The sequence below is a fragment of the Scedosporium apiospermum genome (assembly GCF_000732125.1).
Source record: "Scedosporium apiospermum strain IHEM 14462 chromosome Unknown SEQ_SAPIO_0088, whole genome shotgun sequence".
In the NCBI taxonomy this organism is placed as follows: domain Eukaryota; kingdom Fungi; phylum Ascomycota; class Sordariomycetes; order Microascales; family Microascaceae; genus Scedosporium; species Scedosporium apiospermum.
The window spans coordinates 101,400-120,433 of NW_015971789.1; the positions used below are offsets into that span (position 1 = coordinate 101,400).

The window sequence follows — 19,034 nt, forward strand, 5'->3', positions numbered from 1 at the left end:
TGGTACAAAGAAGAATGAATACGTCGAAAAGTTGAATAATGTACATAGGAAAACAGACTTCAAAACCTAAGAAGACGCCAGCTTCCAGAGCGTCGCCTAGTTTGTGCTGTGTACTGCTCTGTAGTAGGCCCTCTTGCTCGCCGCGCGAATCCCACCCCGGCTGCGCTCGCTAATCGGCTCCGTGCCACGTCTACCACGGACAAAGCTGTGCGTCTTGGCTCGAGGAGGGGGACCGAACTCCTCTGAAGACGAGGACAGGGCGTCGGACTTTTCAGGGGGGGCCTCAATATCCTCTGGTCCGCCGGTCTTGGCCTTCTTCTCCTTCGACCAGGGCATCTTGATCTTGATCTTGGGCACCAGGGCCGCGGCCCACGCGTCAGGGAAGAGTCGGATGAGAGCGCCCCATGGAATCGAAATGGCACCAAGGCCGATGGAGAGGCCCCATTCCTTTCCGTTCAGTGGACGAATCTGGAATGCCTGGCCGCCCTTGAAAATAATAATGATTTGTCCGGCGACCATAATGATGTTCATCAAAACAAAGAAGTAGTTGCGATGAATTCCCTCAAAGATGTTGAGCTTATTATCGAGACGGCGGTTACTTGATTCAAAATGTTAGCAAGGATATCTCCAGTTTCCCATCCCGCTCTTCAGCAGAGGAACTTACTTGACTTCGTTGAAAATTTGAAGCCACACAAATGTGTTGAACACCAATGTCTTGTGACTAGTCTTATCGTTGTGATCACTCATATCGTAGCCCAAAAGCGTGCTACCTCCGAAGTGAAGTGTGAAGGCAATGGCAAGCTGGCAGATGGCCTGACCAAGGATCATCTTGCCCATCCGTACGGTAATGAGACGTGCAGATTTCCTTTCCGGTTGACGATCAAGAACGGCTCGAGAAGGCGGATCGGTGGCAAGGGCCAAGGCGGCAAATGTATCCATGATCAGGTTAACCCAGAGAAGTTGGACGGCATTCAAAACCGACTCCTCCTCGGCGCTAGCCACGGCGGTAACGAAAGTCAAGACGACGGCGGTCACGTTCACGGTGAGTTGGAACTAGACAGCATTAGAGCTAGACTGCCCTCGGGTGGAGAGAGAGAAAGGGGTCGTTCCATCTCAAAACATACCTGGAGGAACTTCTTAACGGAATCATTGACAGCACGGCCCCACATCATACCCTTGACAATGGAGCTGTGTAGCTGTTAGTCCAGGTTCAAATTTGCAAGCAGCATACGAGCCTTTCCCCCAACGTACCTAAAGTTGTCGTCCATCAGGATGATGTCTGAAGCCTCCTTCGCCACTTCAGTACCGGCGATACCCATGGAGAAACCAATGTCGGCCATCTTTAGAGCGGGGGCATCGTTGGTGCCGTCACCAGTGACAGCAACCGTCTCGCCTAGTTTCTTAAGAGTCTTGACCAGAATTCGCTTATCCTCAGGGCTGGATCGAGCAAGGACCTGGATGTGTGGGATTTTTTGCTGTCTATCTTCCTCACTCAGACGTCGGAACACGGGCCCTTCCATTGCGATGCCGCCCTTCTCGGGATGGTAGATGCCGCACTCTCGGGCAATTGCAGTACCAGTTAGAATGTTGTCGCCAGTTACCATGCGGACCACGACACCAGCCTTCTGGCAGTCCTTGATTGCGTCAATAACGGTATCCCTGAGAGGATCCTTAATACCGTAAATAGCAACGAGCGTCATATCCTTGTGAATCGCGTTAAAGTCGGCGGCACTATCACCGGTCTTAACGTAATCCGGAGGCGGCCACGAGTCGAAGTCTCGGTAAGACGAGCCAATAGTTCGAAGCGTCTGCGTCGCGTACGAGGTGATAATTTCCTGGAACATTTTCGTGCCGGTCTCAGTCAACTCGGTCGTAGAGAGCTCGTCGCTGCTAGCATCGTCCAGCACCCTGTTGCATCTGCCTAGAACAATCTCGGAAGCACCCTTCACGTAGACCCTAAACTTGCCATTCAGCTTAACGACGGTCGCCATGTACTTGTTCTTGGAGTCGAAGGGGATGACGTCAACAACATTCGCATTGGTGCGCTCCTCCTGGATAGGGCCGGCGCCGAGATAGTCACGACAGAGCGTCAAGAGCGCGACCTCGGTCTTGGATCCAATAAACGTTTTTCCTTCACCTTGATCTCCTTCGAAAGCGGTGGAGTTGACGGCGTTTGACTGAACGAGGAGCTGCTTCACGGAGGTGCTAAGACTCTCGGAGAATTTAGTGGCGTTTGGTACGGTAGGAATAGAGCCGGTAACAACCTCGACAGCCTTTGTCTTCTCATCCTCCGACACATCAGCGAGAGGTTTGCTATCGCCACCGAAGCCGAGAGCCTGGCCAAGCGTGGCTGCAACTACCGTCATCTTATTCTGGGTCAAGGTGCCAGTCTTGTCGGAACAGATGGTTGTGGCATTACCCATGGTCTCACAGGCCTTGAGAATTCGCACCAAGTTGTTGTCTTTCATCATCCGAGTAGTTGCGAAGGCTAGAGCAAGAGTGACTGCGAGCGGGAGACCTTCGGGCACGGCGACGACGACGACGGTAACGGAGACGATAAAGATTTCCATGAAGTCCTGACCCTTCTGTCGAGGCGAGCCGTGATTATTGGGTAGCTGGACAAGGAACTTGATGAAGAGGACGATGAAGAGAAGAAGGGCAGCGCCGCCACCAAATTTGGCAATGCCATCAGCGAGGTTGCTAAGCTTTCTCTGGAGAGGAGTGTCTTCCTGCTCCGTCCTCAGGGACATGGTAGTGCGACCGTAAGAAGAGTGAACACCAACAGCAGTGACGAGGAAAGTACCAGTGCCCTCATTCACCTGAGCACCCGAGATAATGAAGGGATCGAGCTTCTCAATTTCCTTCCGGTCGATCTCTCTATCACCGAGGTCCTTGAGCGCCTGGAATACCTCCTGGGCGGGAACCTTTTTAAGCAGGTCCGACTCGCCGGTAGCGGAAGATTCGTCGCATTTAATACCATGGCCATCAATGAAAATGCCGTCGACGGGAATAACATCGCCGGTTTCTAAGTGGACAACATCTCCAACCATAAGATCGAAGACGGAGACCTCGACGGACGTACCAGAGCGGATGACCTTGACAGTGCGCGCGTTGTTCTTCTGGTTGAGCCTATTGAACTGACGTTCCATCTGCCAGTCATTGATCGTTGAAACCTAAAGGAAACGAAAATAATTTGCTTCTGGTTAGAAGAGATGCCCGATATAACAAATTTCGGAATTTGGGTATGAACAGCCAGTATGGGCAGCGCCCGCGGATACTGTTAGGCTGACTTACAAGAACCACGACACTAGAAGGAATCAGATTACTTTGCCATTTCTCGCGAAAAGTAACACCGACAATGAACTTACATGATAGCGACGAGAATCGCGACACCCTCAACCCATTCCACCTTGGGCTCCTCTTCTTCGGGGGACTCATTTTCATCACGCGGCGCGAATGTTTGGTAGAGTCCGAGGGCGAGAGACACAATAGCTGCGATGGTAAGTAGAATCAAGACCTTGTCGTTATAGGCAATCCAGGCCAATTCGAAGATGGATCTCGGTTTCTTCTCGGGGAGTCTATTATCGCGGTAAATCCTCTTTCGGTCGGCAAATGGATCGGTATCCCTAACGGGTTCAGGCGGGGGGATTGCAGGCGCAGCCTTGTCCTTCTTCTCCTTCTTGCCCTTCTTGGACCCATCATGCTCGGTTTCTTTCTCAACGCGAGGCGGCGTGTCGCCTAATCGACCATACGGCGAGGCACCTTTTGTCGCGACCTCGTTAAAGGTAACATCTCCATCCAATCGAACTTCATCGACACTCAACCCAGACTTCCTGTCAGTGCGCAAACCCTTCTCCAGGCCATCAAGGCCTCCCATCGCGTAAAAAGCATTTAAGCTCTTGGGGTTGAAAAGCTTGGACAATTGACCAGGTGAGAAGGCGAACTTGTTGTTCTCGGAGTGGTACATGTCCTCTGTACCTGGGTCGGGTGAGAGAGCATCGTGAAGCTCCAACTTGAATGTTGGAGACTCTTGGTGGGCTGCATTGCCATTGTTATCTGGCGTTGATTTATTGTCTACCTGTATTTCCCGGAAGACAAAAATGAAATTGCATTCAGATGGTCAGTCTCGATTCGCGCTCCTATGCGACTTATCCAGAGCCTCGTGAAGCTCTTGAAGCCAGCGCCATACAATATACACGCGTGGGGAAGGCAGGCCAGGTAGGTTGTGGGGATAAAGCCCGTCTCTTGGCAACAAACAACAACGTACCATTGTGGAAGTAGCATCACTGTGCTGGTCTGGCATCACGGTCTGTTTCGACACCATAAGAGGTGTCAGATGCACCTGTCGATATCAGATGGACAGGATTGGATTTGACCAGCTAAACAGAGAAAAAGGAGAAGGGAAAAAAAAAAAAACAAATGGAAATTTGCTGGGTGTGGACTATTACCGAAGAGTCAACAGAGGACGGGGACAAGGGAGGGCAGACGGGCGTACATATTAATGGGTTCAATGTTGATTGAACGATTCGCTTGGGAGACGATTAGAGTCAATTGTGGTCAAATTGGGGCGCGCTGGGGAATGGCCCGCGTTCTGGTTGTTTGAACCTTGGAGTACGAAGTACACTACGAAGTACATCAATGGTCACACCTTGATTGGGGCTAGCACGGCGGCCGGTTTCAAGGTACCTGAAATAGCCCGAGATTCCTCGATGTTTTAGGTGCTGACATCTGCGACTTCCCCAAGCCATAGCGTAGTGTACATCGTCCCAAGCTTAAGAAGATACATTAAAACCCGCATTGAAATGAGGCACACAAGAAGTAGAGGATTAAAATCATTTACCATTAAATCAAATTGAACGATGCAACGGCCCGGCGTTTTACTTCTTGTCGCATTTATTATACACAGGTACAGGGTCCCCCCAAATATTTGTTTTGTTTTGTTTCCTTTCACTTCTTAATAGATGAACAGCGCTTACTTCTTCCGAACTACATTGGAATGAGCAAGAATGTGTGCATCTTGTCGATGTATTCCATGCATTTCATGATAATCAAGAAAGAAATACACATTTTTTCTTTTGGAATTTAGCGCGATCCAGACCCAATCCAAGACCTGCAGTGCATATTTTGGACGCGGTATCGCCGTATTCAGGTCGTTTGCTCCCGGAAGTACACCACATGTTACTTCGTACATTTCCATTCATCGTTTAAGCCCAAGGAGGCCTCACCGGAATTAGTTGATGCCACCAAATTTACAGCTATGGAGTACACTACACTATAGAGGCACGCTGGCTCGTGTAAGACTCCTGTGCTGCGGACGGTAGCGTCGTAAGATCGCGGAAACTAATAATTAGGGGGTGGGGGCTCAGTAATTATACTTGACCACTACACTATAATCTTACTTTGCACTTCCTCGATTGATACGTGGCGGTGATGTGGTCCCGGAACGGATCTCAGTGGAGGGATCAAGATTATCGCCATATGTGAGGAGATGTAAGACCGACAGCTGGCACAAGGGTGTGTCCAAGTTGGATTGGATTGCGGCGTGGTGCTACAATACTTTGTACTTTGTAATATTTCGTGGTCTCGCCCTGGACAAGCCACCTTGGCAAAAAAGCTTATTGATTGTGCAGCAATGTTCCCTCCCTACCTTTCCCGTCATAACCAAGTCTACACAGGTAGTTGGAGTGTTTTCTCTTTGATTGGACATTACTTCGTAAGCCGACTGCCGTGGACCTCAAGAGCATAGGACGAAGGATGCGGAGGGCGTCCCAGAACTGAGAAGAGTGACCTTCGTCACACGTGGGAAGGAAAAGACTCCCAGACTACTTCGTAGAGAGGCTCCGTAATGTACCGTTCTCTTTTGAGTGTTTCCGATTCCATCCCTGCACCCTGCATTTTCTTAACGAGCGAAAAAGTAAGGCATCTGGAAAAGGGCTTCCAGTCTTCTTCACCGCGAAGTTCCAAGTCCACCCTCCCTCCTTTGGAACGTGCGACACGTGTTTGATCCGGTTTGGTAGGGCTCCGCAAGAAAAATCTAGAAATCGCGCTACTCGTCGATAGCCGATGCCTCGCTCTTTGCTGTCCCAATAGCTCACCGACCCGGATCCATGCCATCTCCTCGCTTTTGCGTCGGTCGTGAGCCATGCAAGAATGGGAACCGTGGTGGCCTGAACTCGGAAGGTAATGCGCGCAGGTCCTTCAGCGGATGTGCTCAATTGCCCAAAGCTAAGCTAAATGAGACTAACCGAGTTCATTCAGCTGAGAATGCCAGCGTCCATGCCCCAGGAGAGATGTAAACGATCCCTCTTCAGGCACTAGCCTCCGACAATCAAAGATGATCAGTCCTTCAATCCTCATCCGGCTCCACATCGAGTGTGGCGGAGTTTAATTCACTACTAAACTAACATGAACCAGCCCAAGCAAGCCCTCTCCAATTGCAATTTCGAGGACGATGGGGAAAAAGTACGGAGTAAAAGAAAACGGAGCGATCGATTAAGGCAATACCGCGCATACTATGTACGAAGTACCGAGGTACAACAGTCCGTCTTACACAGGCCCTTTTTCCACTTTGCCTTTCTCTCGCTTCAGGATCCGCGAGGTGCACTCCACTGCGCAGGCACGGCAGTCTGCGAAGCAACTCTGCTATGATACATGGCGGGGCCCAGAAGGGCCAGGCCCGTAATAATTGTGTTCTTGATCCAACAAATGATGCCCGCCCATCAGCCGGGTTCTAGCACGGGTGGCACTCCTCTAGTAATGTACCATTCATCCACTGCCGTTCCCTGCTCAATGTCGCAAGCTGCTCATCGAACTTCGGATGGATGGCCAATCCAAGCTGCGACTCGCCTTCGCTCTCCTCGTCTGAATAGGGGATCATGCCATCGTCTCAGCGCGTCTTTACTCCTGCTTCTGTTAGTCGGGCCTAAACAAGTATCTTTGGTGCTTGCCAGGATTGCTCCGCCTCGAGAGATGACGGATTAGAAGGGGATGCGAGCATCTGAAGCGAACAAAGCTGATGGAGATGAGCTGATGCGGCGCGACAACGCAATCAAGTCACAGCGCATGTTCTCTGTGGTTCCCCAAGGACAAGGTGAGGCCATTTTGGTTAGAGCTGGGGCTTTGACGTCGCCTGGATTTTTGATCTCCGCCTCTTCCTCACCAATCTGGCGTTTTCTAGGCGCCCAACACAAACTGCCCAATGCCAACGATCTTGGTTGCGGAGGGCGGGATGTGCAGTTTGTCGTCACAAACATGCGTCACCTGCAGGCGCAGACAAGTTTGCGGAGTAAAACTTCCTTTTGTTACTTATAAGAAGTTCTTGTATTAAACAAACAACGTCACCGCTGAGCCCCAATGTGGTACGAAGCCATGGTTTGGCAAACGAAATGTTGGTTAGGACTTGAGGGAGGGAGATGGACCTCATCTTCTGTGTTCAATCGTATTTCGCAGGTTGAATTGCTCAAAACCACTGGTGAAACATGATTGGTCAAAAAATCAGCGCTACTCAGTCGCTGTCACGAGCAATTTGCTTCGTGCGAAGAATGAGCGAGGCACACAAAGTCGCATTGTTTGGAGCTCCCCTGGTTGAGACCGCGCCTTCCCTTCTGCAAAGTCAGAGTCTATCTCGCCATTCCCGATTCTCATAGGCTCGTGCGACATCCTTCTAGAAGGTTTGCCCTATCCCTGTCCTGTTTCAATTCGAGAGCGCTTCGCTCGCACTGCGTAATAATACAATTTCCCATTCCAAGGCAATGCGACTAGGCTCCTTGTAGCTTCATTTCCCGCCTCAATATCGAAGACTTGTTGCATCCGCATGCACTTTGAATTGCAAAGGGGGAAAAAGGAGAAAAAGGAAAACGGAAAAAGAAACAGGTCAAATTAAATTATCACGCCCCCCCTCCACCTCATCCCAGGAATCCCCGACATGTCCGCAACGACAACCCCTGCGACCCCAGGTCAGCCCACCAACTCGGGCATCGTCACCGACGCCGTCAGCGGCGAGCGCCACATTCCTTCATCAGTCCGCGCTGACGGCAGCACGAGAAAAGCCATCAAGATCCGTCCAGGCTACCGTCCGCCCGAGGACATCGAAGTTTACAAGAACCGCCCCGCCGAGGCATTTCGCGAGAGGGCGAAGCGCATTGGTATTCCCGGCGCAGCCGCTGCGGATGACGACGAGGACGGGGACAAGGCTGCTTCCTCGGCGGCTAGCAATAAGAACGCTAAGCGCCGCGAGGCGAGGAAAAAGGCCAAGGCTGCTGCCGCCGGCGACGAAGGGAATGTGACGACGATAGGGTCGGGGGCGGCCAAGGCTGCGGCCGGGGCTGAGCCTGCGAAAGAGGCCGAGAAGGAGGTCGACCCCGAGGTTGAGAGGCAGAAGAAGGCGCGCAATCTTAAGAAGAAGCTTAAGCAAGCGAAGGATCTCAAGAATAAGAAGGAGGGCGGCGAGACGCTGCTGCCTGAGCAGATCGCCAAGGTCATCAAGATCAACGAGCTGATTCGCGAGCTAGATGCGCTGGGCTTTGACGCCGAGGGGGAACCAAAGAATGGGGGCAGCTCGACTGCCAATAAGGACTCGGAGAAGTGAAACGACGAGCCGCGTGCGAACACCATCGTTTCGGAAATAGCCTATCGTCGTTACTACGTACGATCCTACCCGGGCGTGCGTGCGTGCCTCTGGGATCGAAAGCTTTACGATGCCTCAGCACCCCGTCACACTTCCCCCTGCTAAGAAAGGAATACAGGATGCTTTTGTTCAGCGGAGCCTCCTTTCTAACGATGGAAGTGACGAGGACTAGCTAGCTAGCCCGCCGGTTGTGACCACTCTAAAGAGGGAGCTACCTTTGCCCTGGAGCGATCATGCCCGCCGAGGACTAATCCTGATCTATGTACGGGTTAGGATGTGTGGGAAGGACGGATATTTGCCCATCCATTGCAAGATATCAGGGCTTTTGTTTTTAAGGAAATGTGTTTGAATCGTTCAGCGTTTATGCTTGTCGTGGAGTGAGTCAAATATCAGAAGCTTTGTTCCCATCGTGCATTTTGAAGCCTGATCAATTGGCTTGCTCAGTGAGTTAAGAGTAATGTGGAGAGTGCGCAAACCACCTTGGCCAGAATATGGGATGGGGAAGTCGACAAGCCAACCCTTAATTTTATTTTATAAATATCAATATTATCAAATCTGTCCGAGACTCCAAATCAAGTAGGTGATCAGAGAAGAGAGCAAGCACCGTGAGTAGATTCGACATCGATCCGTACAGGTACAATTCTACCCCTCCACCGAAATATTTTACCCCACCATCCCAATCAGGAGCCGCAATCATCAATCAACCATTCCATCCACAACATCTTAGGCAAGCCCGCCAGCGCACGCACCGGCTTCGTCGATAGGAGCAGAGGGTAAATCCAATTTTACTACAAACCAGAGAATTACCCAAGCTCCTAGACAAGGCACCGAAAATGGGGCACGAAGACCAGGTCGAGGAGAGAGAGGTCCTCGAGTCCATCTTCCCCGAAGAAATCACAGGTATCAAAACCCTCCCCTCGCTGCCCATCGCGCATTTCCCTCCCTCTCTAACCTGGCGAAATAGACATCTCGGAAACCGAATTCCGGATATCCGTAACCCTCGACCTCCCCGAAGAGACCGACGCACCCGAACCCCCCACCATCCTCCTCCAAGTCCGCTACCCAGACGAATACCCCGACAAGCCACCGCACCTCGACCTCCTCTCTCCCCCAAACGCCCCCTCCCACCCAAATTTCTCCCTCTCCGAAGACCGCGACGCCCTCCTCAATGTTCTCAATAGCGCCGCCGAGGAGAACCTCGGCATGGCCATGGTGTTCACGCTCGTGTCGACGCTAAAGGAAGCTGGTGAGCAGCTCATCGCCGACCGCGTGGCGGCGGCTGAGAAGATCCGCGAGGAGGCCCTCCTGGCGGCCGAGAGGGAGGAGAATAAGAAATTCCACGGGACGCCCGTGACGCCGGAGACGTTTACGAAGTGGCGCGAGGGGTTTATGAAGGAGATGGAGGAGCTGAGGAAGAAGGAGGAGGAGGAGAGATTGGCGGAGTTGAAGAAGGCGAGGGTCAAGGAGCCCGTTAGGATGACGGGTAGGCAGCTTTGGGAGGCTGGGTTGGTTGGGAAGGTGGATGAGGATGAGGATGATGTGCCTGTGGAGGTGGTGGAGAAGTTGAAGGTGGAGGCTTCTTGAGAGAGTCACTCGGAATCTACTGGGAGATACTCTGTTGCTACCATCAATCATCAATAAAAGCCGTTCAGAGATTCAAAGCGTCTCATTCATTACGCGTAATTGATAGATTTGCGTCGTATTTTAGTTCCTTAGAAAGCAAGGCTATTTCATTTCGACGACTGAACCCATCATTCGTATATACCATTGATGCCACAGTGATAGTTTCTCTCTTTTAAGATTCCAAACTCCATAAAGCACCAAGCAATCCAACAAAAAACCCATTCAGCTCATCTCCTCATCTTCGTCACCATCACTGCTCCCATCTCCGTCCTCATCCTCCCACGCTTCGTCATCGTCATCCTCCTCGCCTTCGGGCAGCGGGCCAAGTACCTTGTCAATCGCCGCAATTAGCTCCTTGGCGTGCTCGCCTAACCTGTCGTCCTCGTAATCTTGCACCTTAAAGAGCTTGAGGCACTGTCTTAACCACCGCCTTGATGAAGTCCACGCCTCCTTGCGCAACGTTTCGGCGTCAGCTCCCTTTTTCTTGTGCTCCTTCTCCCCTTGGATGTACTGACACCACCCGCCGAGGTACCATGTCTCGACACTCTCGTCATCCTCGCCCACAAGCCTCTCCAGCACTTCCATCGCCACAGCTTCTACCTCAACCTCCATGAGCAACCGGGCCAAACTAATCCGCGTCGCAAACTCGGGCACTTTAAGGTCACCCACAGGCAAGTCTTGCCAAAGCTCCATACTCCTCTTCAACGCCGTCTTCGCCTCGTCGACCCTTTGTTGTGATATCCGCACATTCGCGACCGTCTGCCACGTCTCGGGCGACTCAGGGCACACCATCGTCGCCTCCGTCACTAGCGCCTCGCACCTCTGCTCGGCATCCTCCTCCCACGACAGATCCGTCATGTACACCTCCGCCACGGCGCACAGCACGCCCGCGAGCCCTTGCCTCTTCTCCTCCAACGCCGCGTCGTCCACCTCCGTACGCTTCTGCTTCTCCGACAGACTCTGGATCTGCCGCCTCAGCACCGCCGCGCCTTTCTCGTACCAATTTACGCTGTCGCGACCGCCTTCCTCGCTGATCTGCGCCAGCCAGAGAAACTTTTCCGCGCCGCCGCCAACGCTCTCATCCATCGATCCATCCGCGTCGATCTCGACGGCCCGGAGAAGCTTCGGTCGGGCTAGGTCGACGTCGCCCATCTCGATGTAGGCTAGTCCGAGGAGGTTCAGCGCCGCGAGCTCGAAGTCGCCATCTTTGCCGGTCGTTTCGAGAACGCGCTCGGCTAGCTTCGTCGCGGATTCGTGGTCGCCGGCTTGGACTTTGGCCGTCGCTTCGCGGAGGAGGAGGCCGAGGGGGAGGCTCTTGGTTTTGTTTTTGGCCTTTTTGCCTTTGGGCCTGGTGGGCGCCATGGCTGTGGGTTGTTGGGAGGAAGAGGGAAGTGGGGTTTTTGATATTAGTTCGTACTCAAAGGTATATCGTCGAGGTCGAGGCGTAATATGAAGGCGTTTCCCTAGTTGTCCGCGAGATAATTTGGAAACTTTTAAAATATGGAAAAACCAAAGGTGAAGAATGGCAAAATCCCGTGCTAATCCTCCCGGCCTGAAAAGCGGGTTTCGCAGGATGAGTTGGAGTTGGGGGAAAAAAATTGTGTGTGGTTATCTTATCGTGGCTTATCGATAAAAGATTATCGATTGCCCCGCCTTGGAGAAATTTGTATCAAAGTAACTCGGTGGTACCAGGCGGCATCTTTATTTCACCGTTTTCTCTCTCTGAATGCGGTCTCTTGTATCTCCCAATTAGTACGAGAATAGGTGAAGGCACAGATTTTTATTTTCATCGCCGTCTATGCACTTACTCGTCGCCTCACGATGCCACGAGACCTTGATCTAAACCGAGCCGGCAATGTTCAAGCCGAACTTCGGGTTCAGACTCATTCCATCCTCGATGGCATTGATCCCGTTGTCTTGGTAGCTTAGCGTCTCATACTGTTTAACTCTCTGGCTCTATTTAGCGGCCTTTTACAGCTCCTGCCATGCTCTTATCTGACACACTGGAGTCTTTCATGATGCATGCCAATTTTCGGTCGTTACGATGCGAGCCCGGCGATTGGATTTCGATTGCACTCTGTCCGGGGGAGATGGTAAAACTCCCGGTTCTCAGTTGGAGAATGCGCTTGAATTGATATTTCATCTCTAAAGTTAGCTAAGTCGTGGCTCGGTAAATTCGAAGTAAGCAATTGCAAATTCGGAGCATGATCTAAATTTACCCCGCGCCGTTCTGTTCGGGGTTAAGAACCGGAAGCTTCACCATTCTCCTCCAGTCATACTTAATTCTGAAGCTGAGCTCCTCTGGACCTTCAATTTTACCAATTGCTGTAATATCAATTCTAATTGACAAACGCAACAAACATCAAAATGTTTACGGGTCTTGTGGAGGAAATAGGCGGTACGTGACGCGCTGGAGCTTCCTTCATTGATCCCCCCTCCAAGTCTGACAAATATTAATCCATACAATACAGTGGTCTCCGCCATTGAAGGCAATGACGAGACGGGCAAGACCATGACCGTCATCATCCCCCAGGCCTCCGTTCTCCTCAGCGACGCCCAACTCGGCGACTCTATCTCCACAAATGGCGTCTGCCTAACCATAACCTCCCTCCTGCCCTCCCCGCCCGGCTTCACCGTCGGCGTCGCCCCCGAGACCCTCCGCGTATCGAACCTAGGGACGCTAACGCCGGGAAGCCGCGTCAATCTCGAAAGGGCCGTGCGCGCCGACACCCGAATGGGAGGACACTTCGTGCAGGGACACGTCGATTTCGTGGCGCAGATTGTAGATGTTAGGGCCGACGGTAATGCGCGGACGATGCGCTTCAAGCCGCAGGATAAGGAGTGGTTAAAGTACATCGTGCACAAGGGGTTCATCGCCCTTGATGGGACGAGCTTGACGATTACCCAGGTCAATGATGACGAGGGTTGGTGGGAGATCATGCTCATCGAGTACACGCAGGAGCGAGTGATTCTGGCTGAGAAGGGAGTCGGTGAATCCGTCAACGTGGAGGTAGACATGATGGCTAAATACGCCGAGAAGGCTATGGCAGGCTACCTTGCGAAGGAGAGTGAGGGTACCGCAGCCGTTCCTCTGTTGGAAAAGCTCGTAAAGAGGATTGTTGACGAAAGATTGCAGGGCAAGGCGTGATTCTGGCCTGGGTTTTCTATCTGGCTCATCATGTATATTTCGAAGCACACACGGAAAGGTGTCCTAATTGAGTGAATTAAGCAGATCAGGCGTCCCCCCAGACCTCTGCGATCCGTTCGCTTAGCTGTTTCCCAATCTTTTTCCGTGGCGCAACGATAAAGTCTAGCTCTTTCGCAACCAGCTCCCGCTTGCGCTTCTTTCCAACCTCTCCGTGCCCGCAATCCTCGAACGCTTTGACGAAGTTATACGGCGTCTTCCAGCGTTTCTGTATCTCGATGGCTTTCTCCCCGGTCACGCCTCTGGTAGTCATTAGCATCTTGAGGAAGACGTCTCGGAGTGTTAGCATGTCGGATTTGGACGCTAACGACGAGAATGCGGGATAGCTGACGTAGTATCCTCCCCGGGGGTCAGCCCCGCGGAAATGCTCGAGAAGAGGCAAGTAGTTCTGTGCCGTGAGGACATGTGTCGGGACAACCTTGAGGACTTGCCCCTCATATCGTGACCTCAGTAGCTTCGTCATTCTAGCGAGGTAACGAATTGTCTGATCCACGGCCTGTGTCCTTTTCAAGAAGTAGCCATTAACCACCTGGATCTGGGCTATGGCCGATGTCACGGCATCCTCCACCCTCTGGTAAACTGATGAATCCATCGAGATCTCCTCAACAATGTATATGACATTCTTGACTCCTGATTTCCTCAGGCGAAACTTTTGCTCATGGAACCGTCCGTCTTTGATGCTGGCGACGAGATCGTCGAGGCGCTTCCGCTCGACAATCCAGTCGAGGACAACTTCCTCTCCTTCCGCGCCAAGTCTCGTTAATAGAGAAGGGTCGTTACATTTTGCGACCCATTGAGCGTCGCCAACTTCCAAACTCCTCATGATTGGCCTGACACCTAGTTTAATCAACTCTTCTTGTAAGTAATCACGGTCCTTGGTTGAACGAATCTCGCGGACATCCAGCAAAAGCTCGACTGTAAAGGATCCTGGAGTAAGCTGGATGGGTGAAAATGTCGGAAGGCGCCCATCGGTCCCTATCGTCGGGGCGTCGGCAATAAGGTCACGATATGGCGCGTTGCGGCTAGGTATCGGGTTAGAGGCAGCCGTTGCGGCTTGGATTCTAGAATGTGGTTGCTTGTTGGTTCGTGTTGGAGGCGCATCGTCAAGCACGATGATATCATCATCTTCATCGTCTAACTCCTGATGTTGCTCCTCCTCCTCCTCCTCCGCCTCCTCTTCAACTCGACGTCCACGATTCGCCGCACCTTGGTTCAACTGATTCGGATCGCCAACCGCCCGTAATCGATGAGCCACCTCCCAGCCGTCTTCTGTCAACGTATATTTCCTCATAGGCCGGCCCTTTTCATAAACAAGGTCTTTGTCAATAAGGGTGCGCATCGAGTTCCACGCAGTGTAGAACTTAGTAGGGTCGCTAGGCGCAGTGAAAGACGAGTCGCACATGGGCTGCGCCAACTCGATGAGTTGGGTTTTCGTGAGTCCATGCGTCCCGGGTGTGTCCTCATCGAGGGTCGCCAAAGCCATGATAATAGCGTAGGATCCAGACCTGTAAGCGGGCACATACGGCTTCCTTTTTCTCGGTTTCTTGAGCGGTGGCGCGGGTTCCTCTGCTTCCAGCCCTCCTGGCACAACTTGCCGCCGAGTCGCTCGCGGCATTGGCAATCCATTTTCTTCGCAGTGGGCCTTTAACTTGTCCGTAAGTCTCTGGCAAAGCTTGGGTCCGAAACCCTTGAGCTGCTGGAGTTGGGAGGGGTGCTGGAAAGTGATGGGACAAGACTTGAGGGAGTTGTACGCGTGTCTATAGGTGAGGACGCCCCTCGTGTTCCTCTCGAGGGCCAAGTCGAGCCATTCTTTCACCCAGCCGAGGAGCAGAGGGTTGGCGCAGCGTTCCGGCTCCTCCATGGCCGGCCAAGATAGTCCTTGTCTATCTTGATCTGGTGTACAAATGTTGGTTGAAATGGTAGCGCGTTACAATTGTACATTGTTTGGGACGAGAAGAACGCGAGGTCATGTGACTTTATATTTCTGAGGTTCACCCCCCAAAATAGAGACCCAGCATGGAAGGACGCAAGGTCCAGGCCCTGCCCAGGGTCCTGGGAAGCTGCATTTCAACATGAAGTCCGTCACACTAGCAATCCGGTAGAAATTATATCAAGTTGATCAATTGATTACGACAGACGGCTTTTTATCCTCTAAGACTTTGTTAGTTCACAGAGAATGATCCCAAACTATTTCGGTAGCTGTCAATAGCAACAATGCGTGTGGCAGTGGTTGGCCCTTAATCAATCTAGCGCAGCTCAAGGACCCCGCTCTGTTTGGAAGGAGGGGTAATGTCGAAGGTTGGCGAAAGCAGGGCGAAACAGCTGATGAGGCGTGCTCTTGGAGCAGGTTGCTGCGGTCTCGCGTGTGCTTCCCAGGTACAGAGTACATCAAGAATCGTACTTCCAGAAAGGAGCACAGGTCTCGTTATCGGAACTGGGAATAGCATTATGGGCTTAGGTTCGGGACGAAGAAGGGCATATAAGGACTCATGTCGCGCTACAAGCGATATCAAACTCGGCCCCTCAGACGGTCTCGAATGTTGAATCTGGCGAAGACATGAAGATACTGCAGGTCTCGGGCCAGCTTTCCCAGAGACCGCCCGCCATGTGGCATAGCAATGTCACCCTGCACTCACATTGGCCCAGCATGACGAAACCCCCGCCTTAGATGCCCAGTTTCGTGTATGGAGAACCAGGTTGACCCAAAGCCAAAAGCCAAACGCCTCCCTTCCCCCTCCATGTACGAAGTACAGTGCAAGTGAAATGCGCGGCCGGTTCCTGTTCCACACCTCGTGCTCCTTTTGATGCTTGGCGAAGGGGGCCGAACAACCCTGGATGTGCCTGTCGTCAGACTACTTCTTACTTCGGACTATAATTCGCAATGTATGGGCGACAGCACAGCACAGCGCAGGAGCAGCTAGACGGTGGGTGGGGATGTGGGGGCCGTTTCCTCCTGGCGGGGTTCGCATTTTGATCAATTGATTGATCAAATCCGTATTGATTCCAAGGACGGAGGCAACGAGGGCGGGCGCTGGGCAGGCAGGACTTGATTGATGGAGGGGTGGAACCGTGGAGGGGTAGAGGGGTCCTGCTTCCTTCCTAGGAATCCATTATCTACACCACAAGGTCCAGTCCACAACTACCTTCTCCATCACGACTCCGCCTCACCTCATCTCACCATTTTAATCCAGCTGAATATACCTCAGGACCACCAGCCCAGCTGCTGAATTCATCTCCATTGTGTAGCCTGCTCACCCAGTCATTGTTTTGTTACTTTACCTTGATTTTTTCAAAGCTGTCGCAAGTCTGCTAGCACAAAACTTTGCAAGGCGCCTGGAAGATCACAAGGCTGTGCCCCCTGTGTGTGTTTGCCTGTGTATGTATCTGTGTTGCATGTTCTCAAACCCTCTTTCCTCTTGACTTCATCTGCCCTTCCTCCCACTTTTCTCCTGTCAAGTGAACTCGAGCTTCCGAGCTCCTGAGCTTCCACCCTCTCTTTGTTGCTATCCTGACATTTATTAGCTAGATACCCTGCCAGTTAAAACTCTCCAACTTCATAAACACAATCCACTTCCCTTTACCCTCTTCTTTTCTTCTTTCCAAGGTAAAGGTGCCCTGTCTGTCCCACCTACATCCTCAAAATGGATGAAAAGATTATTGCCGCCTCCAAAAGGCACCCCATCGTCCCCCTCCCCGAGGGCCGACTCTACAAATATGGCACTGCCGGTTTCCGTATGAAGGCCGATCTCCTCGACGGCATCTCCTTCCGCGTCGGTCTCCTTTCCGCGCTTCGCAGCCGAAAGCTCAGCAGCAAGGCCATCGGTGTCATGATCACCGCCAGCCACAATCCCGCCCCCGACAATGGAGTCAAGATCGTCGACCCCATGGGTGAGATGCTTGAGCAGGATTGGGAAGCCTATGCCACTCAGCTCGTCAATGCCCCCTCTGACGAGGCACTTGTTGCCGAGTACAAGAGGCTCGCGGAACTTCTCAAGATCAACTTGGACGCGCCCGGCAAGGTCGTTTTCGGACGGGATACTCGTCCTTCGGGCCACAGCCTCGTCACCGCTCTCACTGATGCTCTCGACGCTACCAATACCGCGTACACTGACTACAAGATCCTTACTACCCCTCAGCTCCACTACCTCACGCGCTGTGTCAACACAGAAGGCACCGTCAACAGCTACGGAAAGACCAGCGAGACTGGATATTATGAGAAGCTCGGCGAAGCCTTTGTTCGAGCCTTGAGCGGAAGGAGAGCCTCTGGCCAACTCATTGTGGATTGCGCCAACGGTGTCGGTGGACCCAAGTTGACCGAGTTCCTGAAGCATGTTCCCAAGGAGACGACGGGTCTTGATGTCAGGGTTGTAAACGACGATGTCCTCCACCCAGAGGCCCTCAATCTTGACGTGAGCCTGCCTCCGTCAAACAAATTGGACTGATGAAACGTGTGAGTGTAGGCATACTAACAGTTAACTTTGCGCAGTGCGGTGCGGATTTTGTCAAGACCCGCCAAAAGCCTCCCGCGTCGCCTCGCCCTACGCCAGGTGTCCGAAGCTGCTCCTTCGACGGAGACGCCGACCGCCTCATATACTACTGGGTCGATCCCGAGAAAGGCTTTTTCATGCTCGACGGTGACCGCATCTCCTCTCTCGCCGCGTCTTTCATTGGCGACCTCGTCCGTTCGGCTGGACTCGAGGAAGAGCTCCGCATCGGCGTCGTCCAAACCGCCTACGCCAACGGGGCTAGCACCACCTACATCGAGAAGCACCTCCATCTCCCCGTTACGTGCACTCCCACTGGCGTGAAGCATCTCCATCATGAGGCCCTCAAGTTCGACGTTGGCGTCTACTTCGAGGCCAACGGCCACGGAACGGTCCTCTTCTCGCCCCATGCCCTCCGCTCCTTCCGCGAGACCCAGCCCCAGTCTCCCGCGCAAAAGGACGCCCTGGATACCCTCGCCGCCGTCGGCGACCTCATCAACCAGACCGTCGGCGACGCCCTCTCCGACATGCTGCTCGTAGAAGTCATCCTCGCCCACAAGAACTGGTCCCTCCGCGACTGGGCCATTACTTACTCCGACCTCCCCAACCGTCTCGTCCGCGTCGAGGTCCCCGACAAGGACGCCTTCCGCACCACGGACGCCGAGCGCCGTCTCACGCACCCCTCAGGCCTGCAGGACGCCATCGATCAGGTCGTTCTCAAGTATGCCAAGGGACGAAGCTTTGCCCGCGCTAGCGGCACGGAGAACGCGTGTCGCGTGTATGCTGAGGCGGCGACGAGGTTGGAGGCTGATGAGCTTGCGAACAAGGTCGCGCAGCTGGTGAAGCAGTTTGGTTAGTTTTGAACAGGTTCCCAGCGGAAAGCGAAAGAAGGCAAGCAAGCAAAAAAGAAGGTGAGAAGAGAAGAAATTGTTGTATAGGCGGTATATTGTCATCGAAAAACAAAAATGTTAGGTAGCACACAGATATCCCTCCTGTTCTGTTCTCACGTGTGAGCTATGACTGGGGAGAAAAACGTCAGGGATGGGATCAAAATGTCGCCGAGCCCGAGCGTAACGTCTTAGCAAGTCTAAAAATA

The 19,034-nt window shown here is 52.7% G+C and overlaps 4 protein-coding genes and 3 pseudogenes across 4 annotated transcripts; 4 read left to right on the plus strand and 3 right to left on the minus strand.

Annotated features, from left to right (window-relative positions):
• Positions 1-96: 96 nt before the first annotated feature.
• Positions 97-4,270, minus strand: SAPIO_CDS3059 (uncharacterized protein; the record flags this gene model as incomplete). The annotated part of the gene is made up of 7 exons (XM_016785932.1): positions 97-598; positions 665-1,053; positions 1,125-1,188; positions 1,252-3,173; positions 3,295-3,307; positions 3,369-4,078; positions 4,268-4,270. 7 exons carry the CDS (start codon positions 4,268-4,270, stop codon positions 97-99), a joined length of 3,603 nt encoding a protein of 1,200 aa, XP_016643938.1.
• Positions 4,271-7,924: 3,654 nt separating this feature from the next.
• Positions 7,925-8,587, plus strand: SAPIO_CDS3060 (annotated as a pseudogene; the record flags this gene model as incomplete).
• Positions 8,588-9,459: 872 nt separating this feature from the next.
• SAPIO_CDS3061 (Uncharacterized protein) lies at positions 9,460-10,210 on the plus strand (the record flags this gene model as incomplete). Its single annotated transcript, XM_016785933.1, has 2 exons — positions 9,460-9,526; positions 9,591-10,210. 2 exons carry the CDS (start codon positions 9,460-9,462, stop codon positions 10,208-10,210), a joined length of 687 nt encoding a protein of 228 aa, XP_016643939.1.
• Positions 10,211-10,471: 261 nt separating this feature from the next.
• SAPIO_CDS3062 lies at positions 10,472-11,611 on the minus strand (annotated as a pseudogene; the record flags this gene model as incomplete).
• Positions 11,612-12,616: 1,005 nt separating this feature from the next.
• Positions 12,617-13,397, plus strand: SAPIO_CDS3063 (Riboflavin synthase; the record flags this gene model as incomplete). Its single annotated transcript, XM_016785934.1, has 2 exons — positions 12,617-12,647; positions 12,721-13,397. 2 exons carry the CDS (start codon positions 12,617-12,619, stop codon positions 13,395-13,397), a joined length of 708 nt encoding a protein of 235 aa, XP_016643940.1.
• An 85-nt stretch (positions 13,398-13,482) lies between these two features.
• On the minus strand, positions 13,483-15,315 carry SAPIO_CDS3064 (annotated as a pseudogene; the record flags this gene model as incomplete).
• A 1,780-nt stretch (positions 15,316-17,095) lies between these two features.
• Positions 17,096-18,795, plus strand: SAPIO_CDS3065 (Phosphoacetylglucosamine mutase; the record flags this gene model as incomplete). The annotated part of the gene is made up of 2 exons (XM_016785935.1): positions 17,096-17,863; positions 17,941-18,795. 2 exons carry the CDS (start codon positions 17,096-17,098, stop codon positions 18,793-18,795), a joined length of 1,623 nt encoding a protein of 540 aa, XP_016643941.1.
• Between the last annotated feature and the right edge of the window lie 239 nt (positions 18,796-19,034).